Source organism: Oreochromis aureus, linkage group 17 (genome assembly GCF_013358895.1).
Source record: "Oreochromis aureus strain Israel breed Guangdong linkage group 17, ZZ_aureus, whole genome shotgun sequence".
In the NCBI taxonomy this organism is placed as follows: domain Eukaryota; kingdom Metazoa; phylum Chordata; class Actinopteri; order Cichliformes; family Cichlidae; genus Oreochromis; species Oreochromis aureus.
Window position 1 is genome coordinate 34,241,542 of NC_052958.1, and position 17,704 is coordinate 34,259,245.

Sequence of the window (17,704 nt, forward strand, 5' to 3'; positions counted from 1 at the left end):
AAGGAGAAATTTTGGATCGCTCGCAGCTACAGCTTTGCAGTGTTCCCGTTGCATGGATCTGCAACAACCGCTCTAATGCCAAAAGAGCATGAAAAAGAAATGACATATGCTGCAAAACTTGAAATGTATGTAGCTTCCTCAATATTATCCTTGACTGGCTCGCTTTGTTTCAAATGTGTGTCCAAACCATGTACACAGATAGATGACCCAGCAAAGGAATTCCTGCAGCAGCTCAATGAAATGGCTTATGCAGGGCAAATTTAATATGTGGTTTTGCCCAGACAATACAGGGGTTTGAGCAGCTCTGCCATGCCCTGGAGCTGGGTGATGAAGAAGAGCAACACAGAGGAGAATGGGGCCTTTGTGAGCCTCAGAAAGTTTGAAAGCCCCTCGCAGGATACAGCAAAATCTGACCCAGGACGACAAGTCCCTGTAGGGGAAATAAAATGGGTAATCATTACATAAGTGCCACAAACTGTTAATATCTAGGGAACAAAAGAAGTGCAAACTAAAGTGCGACTGGTAGAATGTACATAAGCTCGAGCTCTCAGTGAATCGGGTCACTTTCTTAGCAAGGGGATTCTTATATGAAGGTCCGGAACACATATATGTGTTTGGGATTTTACATATATATCATCATTATTATTTAATGTCCATGATATTATCTTTTACAGCTGAATAGAGAAATGAAGGTCATTTGTCATTTCTGCTGTAGCAGCACAATGAAGTCTGCTGCAGAGATTCCATCTGGGTGAAATAAAACAAAGAGATGTTTCATGATCTTCCATCTAATCAAACATCTGGGATGGAGAAGCAATTTTTTTAAGCACAAAGCATCCTCTTTGGAGCCCATAATTTCATGTAACTTTGCAAAACACTGTTTTAGCAATGTTTCAGCAGGATTGCACGCTGCAGAATCATTTAGTCCTGGTGGTTACATTTCAAGTCCAGCTGGGGACCGCTCATTCTTCTCGGTCCCCAGTCCTAACTGACATGCTTGCTCTCCAATAAACATAAAAGGACACTGTTGGATCCCTAAAAATCTGTTTAATATTTCATTTATATTTCTCGTGTTTCTGTGGGGCTTTAACTCAATGTTTGTTACCCATAATGCATCACTAAACCATCCTAGGAAGTGACTGCTCAAACTGAATGCCTACACTGAATAACCAGACCATTCTCTGATCGCATTTTAGCACATTATGCTCATTTGTAAACATTTAATAACATTCAAAGAAGGCGTAAGGCGCTTCCAAATGACATTAGCCACACTAACAGGAATCATCTGACTGGAATACTTCTAATTTCTAGTATAGACTGTTTTCATGCAGAATTCTAACATGATAATTGAATTTTCTGTTCTGAGTCTCTTTCTCAAGTCCAGTCACATGGCCCCATTAGCCATTTAGCTTCTCCTTTGGTTCTTGAGTTGTGACATTACAGGCCAAGAAGAAGCCAGCCAAATCACTATTAACTGCAGATCTTTGATGATTCTGTAACATGTTTAAACGACTTGGTTGATCTGATTTTCCAAAAGTTCCAGAAACAGCTTGAGGGGGAATAAAGAATAGTGAGAAACCAGATGTTTTTGTTTAGAATTAGTGGGAAAAGATATAAAAATGAATGCCTGGATTATTAACAAGCAGATTAAGAGGTACAAAAGCTTCACTAGCCTGTTTTTTTCTCTTTTTGAAGCAACTTAAGGCTGAGCTCTAAGGAGTTATTACATAGCTTATCACATCCATTAAGTTAGTGGCTGGAGTACAGTTTACACCAAGGCACACATCCTGTGCATAAACTCACAACTGCTCTTATTACCTGTTCTAGCCAACAGATGGCATGAAACTGTGCCCTCAACAGGACGATGGTATGTACACAGAGTAACAGGCACTCAGTTGTTTTCTATAGAGGCTGCCATTGCATATGGTCCCAGCTGAATAAAAGGACTATGTAAAGTCATATTTAGAGCAAATGCTGCCTCTAAAAGAGAATCGTATAATGTGCTGAATCTAGGGTCCTTCTTCATTGTGTTTTATATCATCCATTGAATTTCCAAAGCACATAGGTTTTTGTTTCACATGACATGAAAACATCAAATCTCAGCATTATGCACAAATTGCACAAACATTCAAACACATGATTTTGAAGCTACGTACATCATTTATCATTATGATGTTACCACCAATACTACACATATTGCAAGTACTGATCAAAAGCTTTAAAATCTTGAATCTGGACTCTCAATGTGTCAAAAAGAAATGTTTTCAAAAAACAGTTTTGACCAACATCTCCTGAACGCTGTCGGAATTTTTTACATTTTGGTACATTTTTCACATTTTCTGTTACGTTCTGTTACATTCTGTCAGTTTTTATATTGGCTCAGGAACAAAACTGTGTCAAAAATTGTTCTTTTTATGTAAACAACTGTAGCTGCCCAGCAACACTTAATCATCCCCAATGCTTCCAGATATTAACACTGCAACTTTCTCATCATGCCCTAGCTCATTCGTTGATATTTGCAACACTGGTATTCTATTTGCTCAGTGCATTAGAAAACTCCACACCACAAATGCATTTTTCAGAACCATCAGGAGGATGAATCACGAGTCCTGCACATACACTTGATCTCGACTACATAAAAGAACTATGCAAGGTTATCAGTTAACACATGTTAACACCTTTTTACAAGGAAAATCTACTCTAACTGCTGCCTGCAGCTGTGTTCTACTCTCAAAGTGTGTGCAGTTCGCCAACGTTGAGTTGACCAAGTGACCAGAAAAATGATATTCAGTGCGAGCCTGCTGCCAGGTGTCATTACATTTCCCCTCTATCCAGCAGAGAAAAGCAGCCACACACGCAGCCATCTGTTTCTGAGACACCCTCCCAAGCTCATAACAGTGTCTTTTTGCCTTATTTTGTGATCATAATTGAGAAGCTGTGGTGTGTGTGTGTAAAAATTGAGCCTCTATCAATCTTTGAGTGCACTCATGCAACAAAGCCTGACTGGATCTAGACCTTTCCTCAGAAACTTGTTATTTTCCAAAAGCCAACCAACAAACGCAAGTCTCACATTTGGCCTAATGCATTCAGAAGTATAAAAAAAAGGCTGTATTTGACTACATCAGGACACAACAACTCACAGTTGTGCATGCAGAAGGCTGATGGTACATTTTGACACGAATTCATATGCAAAGGGCGAATGGATTTTATTTTAAAATCCCATAACACTGAGCATTGTGAAACATATTCCAAACAGCCGCCTCCGTCACTTTTCATGCCAGCTCTGAGTCACTCTGACATCCAAGCAACAACCCCCCCCCTTCCTGCCGCTTCCTGTGACAACAGTATCTGCTTATGATCTCGCTGGTGGACAAGCACACAGTCCTCAAGGCTGCCTCAGTGTGTGGCGGTGGGTGAAATCCCCCCTTTTGTGCAGCAGAGTGTTGGACCAGGCCGGGTGTCCTCTTAGTCAAATCAAAGGCGCTTCCTCCGGCACTGTGGCAGAGCCCACTGCCTCTGGAGCTACTCATTATTACATGCGAGGGGGGACTTGTGATCTTTTTAATTATTCTGCACTTCATTTCTATCCCACCATTCAAAACGCAACATGAGAATTGATTGCCTCAAAGATCCATCTTTATAATCTCCCTCAGGCCCATAAATTATCCAACTTTTGGGCAGGGTGGACGAGCCGTGCAGGCACAAGCAGATCCCTTTCAGAGCTAGGCGGAGGCACATCGCTGCAGTGTGTTGGGGGGAGCCAAACTGAATGGGGCTGCTCTTTTGCTCGCTGAAAACGACAGGGAGAAAAAAAAAGTACACTTGTTATCTTGTGAACCCTCAAACATGTAAGATAGGAATCTCTTGAATGTCAGCGACAGAAATGGAATTAACAAGAGATCTTTTTATTGTCACAGAAGGTCATTAGGCTGCCAATCGGGGTAATTATGGAAATGATCTCCCCAGCTCTTTGGAATGTTTTCCTGCTTCCATAAGGACTTGAAAGTGTTCAATCAGCCTCTCTCGTGGGAAAGTTCAGCCATAACTGCAAGTGTACCAGCAAAATCAAATTAAGCAAAGAGATTTCATTAGTATTTATAGCCCCGAGGCATTTGTAAAAGTATGGAGCTGCAGAGTAATGTGGGACTGTGGCGGAGAGAATTATTGCTTAATGACAAAGGCCATACCTAGAAGACATACACATGGATAATGAATAGGAGGCATTGATTACATCTTTGAAGAGGATTCTGGAGGGATTGTAAAATATTGATGCTTACTTTGGACTCCCTGCATGGATGCAAGGGAGATAACTTTGTCGTTAACCCCGCTATGCTGTTTGCTTTATTATCTGAAGACGTTTAATCTTCTACCTAAAAGCAAATATTGTAATGCAACACTGTTGCAATAATTTTAGATGGTTTTATCTTGTGTTTTATATATAGGTTTTGTGTATTTTTACTGCTATGGTTGTGTTGCTGCATTTAGTGTGAAAGAGAACTGGAGCATACCTTAAAGGGTGCAACATCTACTCAGGCACTCTTTTGGTGTTCATGACCAGTTTAAATGTATTTAAATGGATACTGGGTGGGGGGGTAAAAATAGGTTTGCTGAAACTAAGTAAGTTTATGTTTTCTTTGTGTGTGAAATGCACTTCGCCATCTGGGGTAAAAATGAAATGAAGTCAGATAGCAATGTGCGATCAGGTGGAACACCTGATTTGAATCACTGGGTCTATTCAGTCCACTTAACCTCAGAGTAATTGACAATTTAAAGGTGCAGTCCTTAATTTCAACGGACAGAACCAGGACTTTGATTAGGATGTGTGATATGCACTTCCCCCAGGAATAACAGGCAAAGACATTTTTTTAAATAAAACAAATAGGGGAAGCCATATATTAAATGTAAAATATTATGTTTGGAGATTAAAGGAATAATATTAGGCCTGCAAGAGAACAAGCGCGTTATAGACAAGTGGTACTAATGTGATTGTAGACCTTTTTATACATCATTTATACATCATTTTTAAACATCTTTGTAAGTCACACCACACATACGTTTTAAACATAAACACACATTTCGGTCAATCATACAATGAAAACACCATTCCTCTCCGACCGAAAGCTTTTGTCTCATTATCTCATTTTTTTTTCTCCCACAATAATTGGGTTCGTGAAGAGGTAAAGTGTCTCTGTGAAGAACTTGACAGATTATGTGAAGGTGTATTATTATGTGTAGGGCAGGCGGGATGTGGGAGGTAATTTACTGTGATGTTACATTTAGATATATATATGCATCAATAGGCAGGAGGATATTGAGTTCAGGGGTCGAAGTGAATGAGAGTTCTCTTTCATGCTTATGGGGAAAAGGTGCTTCGCATGCAAACATTAATACTGGCGCGTGAAGATTTTCATTGTGAAATCAAAGAAATGTGAGATGAGGGTGTTTTTTTTTGTTCTGCATTTCAAGAATTTTTGCAATGACAAATAACCACAAATCAAGTGTAGTCCTGAAAACAAAGGGCCAATACAATCAATATCCAGTGAAACGTTTAATAAATGCGCTGATTTCCTCACTTTTTATTGTGAAACTTACACACTGGTTAAAAACGTGGAGATGAGCCTGTGAGCGCTATATTTATAGGCATTTCTGAGATGCTTTCTTTATCATTTGACATCTTTGGCTGTGATTATTAGCACATCGTTTACTGTTCTTTCAGTGATTCAGTTCAAAGACGAGGTGCGCGTGTTTTGGCACCGCGCTAAATGCCCGCAATTGGGCCAATTTGCACTGTTTACGGCTTGAATCGCTGCGCTCTCGCAACATAGTGATATTCCGATTTGCGACGTTCAGTCCTTAATCTGAATGACAATGAACCTACAAATAGGGTGACACCGCGCGTATTTAACAAGCACACATTGGCATGGTAATCCGGCTGCATTTAACTGAAGGTGTCACTTTCCCAACAGCACCTGCGAGTTTCCACGCAACCAGCCTCCCCCTGGGGGCTTCTCACTCACGGGCAGCCGGAGGGGTGGGACAGGGGCGCAGGCCGGTGTGTTTACGAGGTAAAATATTGGATATTAGATTGTAATACAAATTTATGTAAAAACAAATGAAAAAATGTGGTTTGTGTACATCAAACGACGTGAAAATGATCAGCCAATATTAATCCAAAGCGACAATAAAGTAACGTGTGCTTCTTTGTAACCACACACATCTCTTACGGGAATAAAATCTTTTGATTCTTTTCCACATTTCCGAATTTTCATATATTACGTTCTCTTATTTTATTGTTGTTTCTCACGTTTGCTTGATTTATTTCAAATTATATTTTACGTCACAACACGAAAATCATCAGGCTAGAAAAAAAGGTCTTCGACTTATTCTAGTGACAGACCGCTGTTTAAGCTGTGCATGAGTTTATTTCTGCTCTCCGCTTGACCCAGATATCACCCCAGTTACCACTAAGACTGCAATCCTAAAAAGATTATTTTTTTTCATAGAATGAAAGAAATGAGTAGAAACATTTTTTTTCCTACCTGAAACACAAGCAGCTGATCTGGGGGGAAACTATTAAAGGGAAGATGGAAAACAGTGGCTGTAAGAAGGAGACCTAAACTTGAGACTGGGAAATCAATAGAAAGGCGTGGGGTGTGTCCCCTTAAACGTGATATTATCGCTCAATCGATCCCCATTTAAAATATAAAACTGCATTAGCATCCAAAAACGGCCCGTGAATGAGCTGTAAATGGTAAAGTGAGTAAAGGCACGACGTTTCATGGATCACCTGCTGCAACTGCGCAGTCTGACCTGTTGAAATGTGTCTTTATACAGACGCGTCAAACAGATGGGACGTCCAACAAAACACAAACACACACACAGTGAGAGAGAGACAGCATACACGCTCGGATCTTTGGCTTCCATTCTGGGTCCTTTTTTCTTGCTTTTGATGTGACGTGTGAGAGATTTGGCTGCGGCCGATCCAGCAAGAGGGAGGGTTAAAAAATGAGCTCCATCATATTGTTTGACAGAAACTCGCAGGTTGATAGAGTGGATTCTGAGAAGGGCTGAAAATGGTGATTTCCAAAAGAGAAGAGGAAGAAACGAACACAAAAAAGAGGAGGGGAGGTGAAAAGCTGTCATACCTGCCTTCTGGATTTTACGACTAAAAATGTGAAAAAAAAATCCAGTTCTGCGGAAGAAGAATGTGTAAAGTTTTGTTGTGATATTCTAATATTAAGCTATTCCGTTTTTTATTAAATGTGACAATCCAAAGATCTGACTGACTGCTGTGAAACAATTAACATAATGGTCGCAATTAGAGTGCATCAATAAGAATGCATCAGTTTATCGTCACATTGGGGGTCGCATGCTGCCCCTAGAGATGCACTCTGTCACCTAATCAGTGAGCTGCCTTTAAAAATCTGGTTTTGCGGTAAATCCGTGCAAGAATGTGAATTATGTAGCCTGCTTCAATGTAAAGTTGCATTTTTGAGCATTAATATTGTCATGTTTGCATCATGCACAACTTTTATTCTTCCGAGGACGCCCTCAAAACATGCAAATGAATAAATATATAAAATAACATTTTACAAATGTATAGATGTCTTGAGCATATTTTACAGGGAAATAAAGATCCTGGTTTCACTAGTGCGCACGCGAGGTTTTACGCTAAAGTTACTTTTGAGAGTATTACAGGGAAAGCTGTTACAAAGCTGTTTATACTCCGGATGTTAGATTTTTGTGTGCCAATTAGGACAACACTTCCAATAAACTTCCAGTGGTTTTCTACTCTTAAAAAGGCCTGACACAGGCGGAAATGATCGAAAATTAAAAATAAAATACTGTCACACTTTTAAATATTTAGATTAATACATTTATATAAACATATAATTTGTATATATTTATACAACTTACAAATACTTTGTATACCAGAAAATTACAACTATTTTAAAATAATTCACCCTTCATCATCATCATCATCATCATTATTATTATTATTATTATTATTATTATTATTATTATTATTAGATTAATCACAAAATAAGCAGGCTGTCCAATCAGGTAGGCTAAATAAAAATAAATTATAAGTCCCATATCTTCACCCTTTTTCCCCTCACCCCCAAATTTTCATAATAAGCGTCTCCTGTCACCTTTATTCATTCAGACAAAATCAGCTCTGTAGCAGTCTGAGGCGTTAGCCTCGCCAGAGTGTCTCTAAGCAAAGCACTCCTCCAACCTCCCAGCTTCTGCAGGTGACCTCTGAACCCAGGGACAGACGCACGAGGACGGGGCAGAAAGTAGGAATCGCGGGAGCATAATGCCTTATTATGATCACAGTTATTTGTTCGGTGACCTTGCTGGCACAGCGTGCACTCATCACATGTGCTGGCTCTTTCCTCTCCATCACCTGTACTGCCTATACCGCCGCTCCTTCTGCTTCTGCTGCTCCACCGCCATCTCCTCTTCCCACCTCCACGAGCCACCCCCACACTCTTGTTCGCACTCGTTGGTTTCATGCAGGAACGAGATGGCTTATTACACTAAAAGGTTTTGTCGCGCTAAGCCGTGCATGTGTGCTTAAAACGTACTTTTCATTAACAAACTGCGGAGGTATAAAAGCGGATTTATGAGGCTTCAAAAGATCACAGGAAGGACGGGTTTGAAACCCCCTCTCGGTGCTTTTGCAGTCAGGTTATATCAGCAGTTACGCCGCCTTTCACACAACACTGCAACTCCGGGATTTTTTTTTTTTTTTTTAATGAAGGCTTGCTGCACCTGTCTTTCCTTAAAGAGGGGGGTTAGGACAGCTGTTCTGCGATCATGATTCATAAAAGTAAAAAATAAGAAGAAGAAAACTGTAAAAAATAAATAAATAAATAAAATCAAACATCTGCTACACCCACGTGTCTCTTATTTTGCTCCTGTAAAATTTCTTTTACAGGATTTCTTCTGTAAGAAATGAGGATTCTTTATTGGGCCCAACATGAGTTATTCTGCTGTTAAACGTCCGAATGTAAAGAAAGAAAGAAAAGAACGAACTTTGACGGAGAAAGTTTTCCTTTTAAAAAGAAAAAACTCAAATATATTGAAAAAAATCTGTCAATTAAAAAAAGAACTATATATCTTTTAAAAAAAATGTTTTTAATCTGACAAATCCACAAAGCAAATAAGCGATTCCTTAAATACACTCTCGCCGCGCGGATGAACAGGATGAAAGTTGACGCGAGCCTCTGGTTTCATCTCCTAAGTAGCTCCGGTATTGACGGACCTCCAGATCGCGCGGGTCACCGAGAGATTAACGCGGAGCCAGTCCGATCGGAATCCACGATTCCGTCCTTTTGACCAGAACACCCACGCATTATTAATGATAGTGTTTTAATTTAATCCCACTTTTAGCTTCGCCAGCTCAGGTGCCGGAGAAGAGGCGCTGTGAACTGCAGAAGGCACTTGTGGGATCAAATTTACCCCCCAAATTATACACATAAAGTACAATAATAATAATAATAATAATAATGATAATAATAATAATAATAATAATAATAATAATTCAGTGTTGTATCATTAATTTTATTTGATTAAAGCCCTGACATTAAGTACCTGGCTGGTGCTGATTTTTAGATATTTCCTCCTGCGAGGTTCCAGAAACCGGGTGTACGCTTATGTCAAGCTCGAAAATGTCTAAATTGCTGTTTTTACTTTAACACACAAACGTTAAGATCGGTTTGACAACCGGCCAAAATACAGCTACTCGTGCTTGCCTATCAGTCCTCCCAGATTTTCGCAGGCGACGCAGGAAGCCTTGTGTAAAGGACCTGACGTGCCCCCTCTGTCAGAGCTCAGCCTGCACCGCTCACCTTCACGCTTTTGTGAATAAACGTTCTCTTTGCACTCACCCGCTGCCCGCATTTCCTATTTTTTTTTTCAAATGCAAAAACTCGGGGTGAGTCGGACACGGGGGTGGGGGTGGGGGGTCGTTAGCACCTCTTCCAAACTCTGAAGTAAATTCTGTATTGGTCCCATTCATCGTCGCTGCTGCCGCTTCTTCAATATTCTTCCCACCTCGGCTAAATCCTGCGGGAATAAATAGACTGGAATTCATGCTTTGCATTCGCTGCTTGGATTTACGCGGCGGGGCTGTAAAGCTGGGAGCACCGAGGCATGCAATTCCAGCACCGAATGAACAGAGCAAGCAAAAATATCAATAATAAAAAAACATGTCTAACGTATCCTTTCACGGAGAGTTACATGCACGGACACTACGCTAAAATAAAGTGTGGGCATTAAAAAAAAAAAACTACGCATGCACAATTAAACAGTTTCTATATATATATATATATATATATATATATATATATATATATATAGATAGATATTTAGAAAAGTCAAGACATTCATGAACTTAAAGGAAGATTCCGTTAACTTAGCTGTTGTCGTTTTCATTCTGCAGCTGTCAGCAGAGTTCGCGTTAGCAAAGTTAAAGCTTTGGTTTGTTTTTTAACGCGGTCACATTATTGCGCGTCAGATCTTTCAATCACGCGAGCCAATTTTCTCCCCCTCCTCCTCCTCTTCCTCCTCCCTCTGCCACCGTTAAATGGTCTATGACGGACGAACACAAAAATAAGCGGAAAGCAGCACTGCTGATGTCCCATTGTTGACAAATCCATGAAACAACTCCAGTTTGCATGGTTTAACAGAGAGGAGAGGAGAGGTGGGTGGAGGGAGGAGAGGAGAGTGGAGAGAGGACAGGGGGGCATCTGTCGTCACCAAACCACGTGTCCAGCGCTGATAGTATATCTTATAGTGGGGAGGGAAAGTAATCTATCAGACAGTCTTGTTAAAAGCCCCGGCCTTTTTAAGAGCAGCATGTGTCATCTCGGCTCGGTTCTCCAAATATCGCTCGTCCAGGAAATCTAAGCACCGAGAAGGGACGTCGGAGCGCAAAAGTCGCGCTGTCTGCAAAACAACTTCGAGGCGAAACGCGCTGCTCCGCGGGCCTGCTCACTGACCGAGTGGGGAAATATCTGTAGAAGTTTGAAGTTCCTTGTCGGCTGGACTGGCAGGCGTCCGGTTCGATCACATTTAGATTTTTGGGGAGGGGAAAGCATCCGATCTGTTGACAACCAGCAGCTCGAGCGCACTGACCGCGCGGCTGCTCTGTCTTTTTCGGCTGCAGTGAGACTTTTTTAATAATAAAAAAAAATAAAACGGTGTCAGTAAGACGTGAGATGACCCTGTCTGGAGGCAGCGAACGAGCCAGCGACATGTCCGGCCAAACTGTGCTCACAGCCGAGGACGTGGATATTGACGTCGTGGGCGAGGGAGATGAGGAGGGCATGGAGAGGGTGGACAGCGACTGCGACAGCCCAGGAGACGGCATCCTGCACGACCTCCGGGGGGAAACGGGAGACGAGGAGGTGGAAGATGAGATCGAGGTGGAGAAAGAGGAGATGAGGTCCGGGGTAGGGAGTCCGTGCTGCGAGAGCGCCGGGGAGGCAGAATCGGGCACCGGAAAAGGAGAGGGTCACGACCAGAGCGCAACGCCAGGTGCGATCCAGAAGCCCAAGAGTAGCCTGGTAAAGCCGCCTTACTCCTACATCGCACTCATCACCATGGCTATCCTGCAGAGCCCGCAGAAAAAGCTCACCCTCAGCGGGATCTGCGAGTTCATCAGCAACCGCTTCCCTTATTACCGTGAGAAGTTCCCGGCGTGGCAAAACTCCATCCGTCACAACTTGTCTCTCAACGACTGCTTCATAAAAATCCCCCGGGAACCTGGTAACCCCGGCAAGGGCAACTACTGGACCATGGACCCCGCTTCAGAGGACATGTTCGACAACGGCAGCTTCCTCAGGAGGAGGAAAAGGTTCAAGAGAGTTCAGCCAGATGTTCTCAGGGACCAGACTGCTCTCATGATGCAAAGTTTCGGGGCGTACAGTCTTGGAGGTCCCTACGGGAGACACTACGGTATCCATCCGGCGGCGTATTCCCATCCAGCTGCTTTGCAGTACCCGTACATCCCCCCTGTAGGTCCCATGCTGCCCCCGGGCGTTCCTCTCCTGCCCTCGGCGGAGCTAAACAGAAAAGCGTTCAACTCTCAGCTCAGCCCGAGCCTTCAGCTTCAACTCAGTAGTCTCAGCACGGCGTCTATGATCAAATCAGAGCCTTCAAACAGACCTTCTTTCAGTATAGAAAACATAATCGGGGTGTCCAGTGCCTCCTCTTCCTCGCCGGGCGCCGCTCAGGCTTTCCTGCGGCCTCCTGTGACCGTTCAGTCGGCACTGCTGAGCGCGCAGTCCCTCTCTCTGACCCGGACCTCAGCCGCTATCGCGCCCATCCTCAGTGTACCTTCAAATATTATTTCTGGACACGTTTTACCCTCAGCGACGGCGGCGGCAGTGTCCAAATGGCCTTCACAATGACTTCAAAATGAAGAGAAAGCAAACTCTTATTTTTATATACAGACATTATTACTGGGAAGTGTGAAAAGCACAAATTTATAGGCAGCACTGGACTGTAAAGCCATGTAAAGACTGTTGAAAAACAGAGAACAAAAAACGAAAAAGAAGATTTTTCTGTACAGGTAATATTTGTAAATATTTGTAAAAAAAAAAAACAAACAAAAACAAAACAAATGATTTTGCCAGTTTGACTTTTACCTGTTCCTTTCTCCCCTTTGTTCCTGTTTGAGATCTGTGGTAATTATTTTACTTTTTTTCTTCTTTCTTTTTGTAACAGAAGCTCAACTGGACATAGTTACTTTGGCTTCTTTTTCATACAAGACACAAAACCTCTGGAAAAAAAAGAGACTGTTTATAATAATAATTTAAAAAAAAATACAAATATATGTAATTCTATGTAGCTATATTGTGTTGTAAACTGAATTTATTTGTAAATAAATCTAAGAAAGAATTAAAAATCAATTTTCATTATTAACATTCTTAACATTTTTGACACGTGATTTGAGAAAAAAAATCGCATTATTGCCAGGGAACATTTTTCACGGTAAAAAAAAAATAGTAAATTTATTTTGAATAACTTTACAGTTCGTGTAAAGTATACATTATTAATATTCCTACATAAAAAAAAATCGAAAAGCTGTCTTATTTTGTTGTCTGTTTTCAGGCTTAAAAATATCGAATATATACAATATTAATAATCATAATAACATATAAAATATATGTTTTTAACATTACTTTCAATTTTTCATTTTATCATCATAATTCAAAGTATTTCATTATTTAGAAATAGAAATAGAAAAAAATGAGTTATACTTTACGGCAACACTTCCTAAGCATTAGATTTTTTTAATTTTTTTTTTTTTACTGCTGTTGCGATTGACGTGGTAGCGTTTAAAAGCATATTTAAAGTTACAATTTAACAATAGTTATGCTAATAAGATTAACTAGAAATACTGACAAAGGTGTACGAATAATATGTAATCGTAAATTTTAAAATAAAAAAACATTGTAAAAGCTTTGAGATTAGTTTGCTGTAGAGTAAATTTAATCCTGAAAATCTGCGCATACAGCCTACCTTATATTTATGCTTTTTGCAGGAAGGCATAAATCTAATTTGTATCATATTTCAGATGATGGGATGTGGCATAAAGAGGTGAATATTGAGCACAAATCAGTGTAGCTGTTTATTAAAGTATTTACCCTGGATTTTCCTGACAATGCTCCCTGACAGGAGGTTACAGTTTAGACCACAGGTTCACCATCACATCACACGCTGTATGCTTTTGCGAGATATTCTGCGGCTTGGCTCCTATAAAGGTAACAATTTCGCAGTTGTGTCTGGCTAATCACTTTTACACAAACAGCAAGTGGTGTGCGTGTGTGCATATAAAAGCGAGAGTGCGAATGTGTAAATGTGTGTGTGTGTGTGTGTGTGTGAGAGAGAGAGAGAGAGAGAGAGAGAGAGAGCGAGAGAGAGACGGAGAGAAAGAGAGGGTGAGCGCGAGGGGTTTTAGGGGCTATATTTATCTGATCCCCATGGGAAAGAGAAGAGGCCTCTCTCTCCGCTCCAATTCACTTTCAGACACCGAAGAAGGTGCTGATGATGCAAAAGGCTTCTCCAATGTCACCGTGACATTTCTACTTACTAAATTCATTATTATTCAGACTATTGATATTATTCAAATTAGCAGTGACTGTGATGTTATTATTTTAAAGACCCAGCCAGTCTTTGATTATTTGTCTACTGAAACCTAAAAATAATATATAATTTAAAATGTGAGACATTGTCTGCACTGCCCGTAATAGATTTCTGATCATTTCTGCCATTTTTTTTCTTGCCATTCGATCATACGATTATAAAATAACAAGGAATTAAATATAACAGCCTCTAAAATGAAGTGATGGCTAAAGAGTACAGTTAGAGAAAGGTGAGTGAAATTTTGGGGGATGCACAAATTCTCAGAGAAAGCATCAAATTCTAAATACCAAAAAGAGTCAAACTTGCACTTCTTGAACCTGTTTATTTAAACCTCTAATTTATTATTCGTGTGAGGTGTGTACATGGCTACGAGCGGGGATTCAGACTCCACAAAGCAACATTAAACCAGCCTCACGTGTCTGTCTTATAGGATACAAGCATCTATAATTACACTTGCAGTGTTGCAGTGTGAAGCCCCGGTGTGAGATCTTGCAACAGGAGCGATGCTGCAGGCTGAGAACACCTTGAGGCCGTGACTTCCATGCCGCTAGGGGGCGTCAACATACACCTCCGGCTCTTAATTAGGGTGATCATAAATAAAAGAAATATTTGTGAAAACCTGAAATAATACATCAGCATTTCCCACCTAATTTTCTTTGTCTTTGCACACACACTTCCTGCTGAACAAATTTATCCGAGCAATCTAATTGCAAATTTGATTTTAGATCATAAGTGATGCCTGTTTTACCATTATTTGTTTTAACACTTTGTAGTAACATTGTAGCAGAGTATCTGCAAGTGTTTCTTATTCTTTAAGCTAAAATTGGTAACGCTAATTGTGTTCATATTTAAGATACAACACAGAGAGGAAACACCGAAAGCAAAGCTTTTGTTAACGACAGAGCACTAAATTCCTGAACCGAAGCTGCAGTGCTGAAAATACAGGCATGAACAAGATTTTAACATGGGCTAAAGCATCTGCTTTAGCAGCACGGGCCTACTTAAAGGGTAAGCTAGTGCAATAATAACAATAACAGTGTTAATAAATATTATTAATATTATTATTACTATTATTAAAACTATACTACGTTAGATTAAAGTCATTTCTTACTTGTTGTTTCATCAAAACCAAGCACAGTTTCGTGTAATTATGGTGCTAATTATGGCGCACAATTTGCTAAACGAACGAAGGCGCTCATTTAAAGACGCTCGCGCGCCCGACCGCACGGGCGCACGCGATAATGAGCCATGCAGCTGCACGTGCTTGTGCACAGGTGGAGAAAAGCCTGGGTTGTAGTTCCCACAGCTCCACCAGACAGACTATATTAGTCTCCAAGCACAGTCTGTAAATACAATTCGCAGTCTCTCTTTCTCTCTCTGTGTGTGTGTGTGTGTGTGTGTGTGTGAGAGAGAGAGAGAGAGAGAGATTTTTGACTTGTTTTACCTCCATATGACCTCCTGAGCGGAAAGAGTTTATGTAAAGTGACCAATAATTAATTAGCATAACAGTTATTGTCGTGGTGTCGTTTATCAATGCATAAATGTGTCCAGTCAGCATTCGTGATATAAAAAGAGGTCACAGCTCTTTTTGAACCTAAAATTTTACACTTACTAAGGCAAATTGGAATTATTGGAAAAAAAACAAACAAAAAATAACACACAAAACCTGCAAGTTTCCAAGTTTAAAGTGGAAATATTCCGGGTATTCAGTGTCAAACATAGTTATGCCCTACTTTATTCTGTGTGTATTTTTATTTTTACTTGGCTCTCCTTTGTGTTAGACATATGTTTGTACTGTCCTGTATGAAGAAAAAACATAAAAGGTGGGGGGAAACATCTGAAGAGCTATACACAGAAAACAAAGGGAGAAATTATCACTGCCTGTGAAAGTTGCTACAACTCTTAAGTTCAAAGTGCGTGAGGTAGATTAAGAAGGAATATTTAGTAGAGAAAATGAATTAATATCCAACATAATGCACTTTATTTTTCACAGTACAGCCTTTAAAACCAAAAACTTACAATGCCAGATGTTACAGGTGTACTTGTACATTATTTGGAGAGACTGAGTGAATCCACCAACACAATAATGACTAAAAATTCAAATGTTTTAGTCAGAGGCCTTATAACTATATGATATATAATATTGTCACCAGCTATCTGCTGTTCCTGTGCAGCTGCTTAGTATGCGAGATCAGTATTAGCTGCTAGAGCAGTGTAGTAAATAGTAATCTGTAACTCTGTATGAGTTTTAGCTTTCAAGTTTGGGACTCAAGCCCACGCAGAAACTGTGACCTGCTAAAGTAAAACAAAAACATCCTGTAGCAGGTTGGGAAATGACATCAGTGCAAACAATGATGCATAAAAAATATCTCAATTTGTCCATACACTGAAATCTAAGTAAACAATTGCACAGGAGTATATAATACTGATTTGTCCACTTGCAGTGAGGCTTGGTAAAGTTCATGAGCCCATTTAAATCCTCCATTCTGTCCCATCGAAAGGCAAGAATGGCTATTGAACTTCATTTGCATTCAGTTTTTATCTGTCTTGTCAAAGTACACAGTTTTAGTGTTTAAGAGTGTAATGATGCTGCAATCTCAAAAGCCAAAATTCCACATTTTGCAGGACCCTATGAGGATGGATAGTGTGTCTTTAACAAACCAGAGAAGTCTCTGATCCATGCAGAACATTAAACATCTGGGTGATGATAATGTTCAAAGTAAGTTGTTAAAGTGCAAACCATGACCTTTGCTTCAGAGAGTGGATGCCAAGTATAACTGAAAGACTGAACCAGACTGACACAACACCCCTCTGGACGTAGGCTTTCAAAGCCTAGCACAGAAATGAAATGCTATTAAGTGCGCACAAATAGTGCAGGATTTTTCCAAATGGCAATTAATTATGCACGCAAGAATGAATCTGAAAAAAGTGCAGGACTTCTTTATTATCACAATTCCCAAATTAGGCATAATAGGAGAAATCTCTATTAAGTTCTGAATTCATTGATCCGGCTTGACTTGCTGTAGCAAACATGACTGTTGACATGATAGACTTTAGTGACATTGGGAAGCAAGGCCCGGGCCTTTAATAATAACTAGGTCATCCTCCACCACAAGCTATAGCCTTCTCCTGGGCGGAGATTACAGACAGTAAATGTAGGTACAGCAGTTGCTGAATATTTAAAAAGGCATAGAGATGAAGCAATAAATGACAAAGTAAAGCTGGCGTGGCTGCATTAATAACTAATGGGTACCAGTGAGTTATAGGCTGCTGCTGTTGTAATGAAAGTGTCATTGCAAATCAGCAGTTGTCCGAGGTTATTATTATTTATGCATAATTGATGCCAGAACCACAAGGAACATGTCTCATCCAACAAACCCTAACACCTTGAGAACAAAGATGATGGTGTCAACAAAAGAAAAGGTCACAGAGAGAAAAACGCCCTCTGGCTTGGATTTAGCCTACACTGTACAGGGAAGACAAGGAAAGGATGTGATACCCATATCTACATCTGTGTACAGAAGATTAACACAAACTAATACAC

General features: G+C 40.4%; 1 protein-coding gene across 1 annotated transcript; it reads left to right on the forward strand.

The window, feature by feature from the left end:
• Positions 1–10,842: 10,842 nt before the first annotated feature.
• On the forward strand, positions 10,843–12,904 carry foxd3 (forkhead box D3). The gene has a single exon (XM_031760266.2). It carries the CDS (start codon positions 11,229–11,231, stop codon positions 12,420–12,422), a length of 1,194 nt encoding a protein of 397 aa, XP_031616126.1. The 5' UTR covers positions 10,843–11,228; the 3' UTR covers positions 12,423–12,904.
• Positions 12,905–17,704: the final 4,800 nt, after the last annotated feature.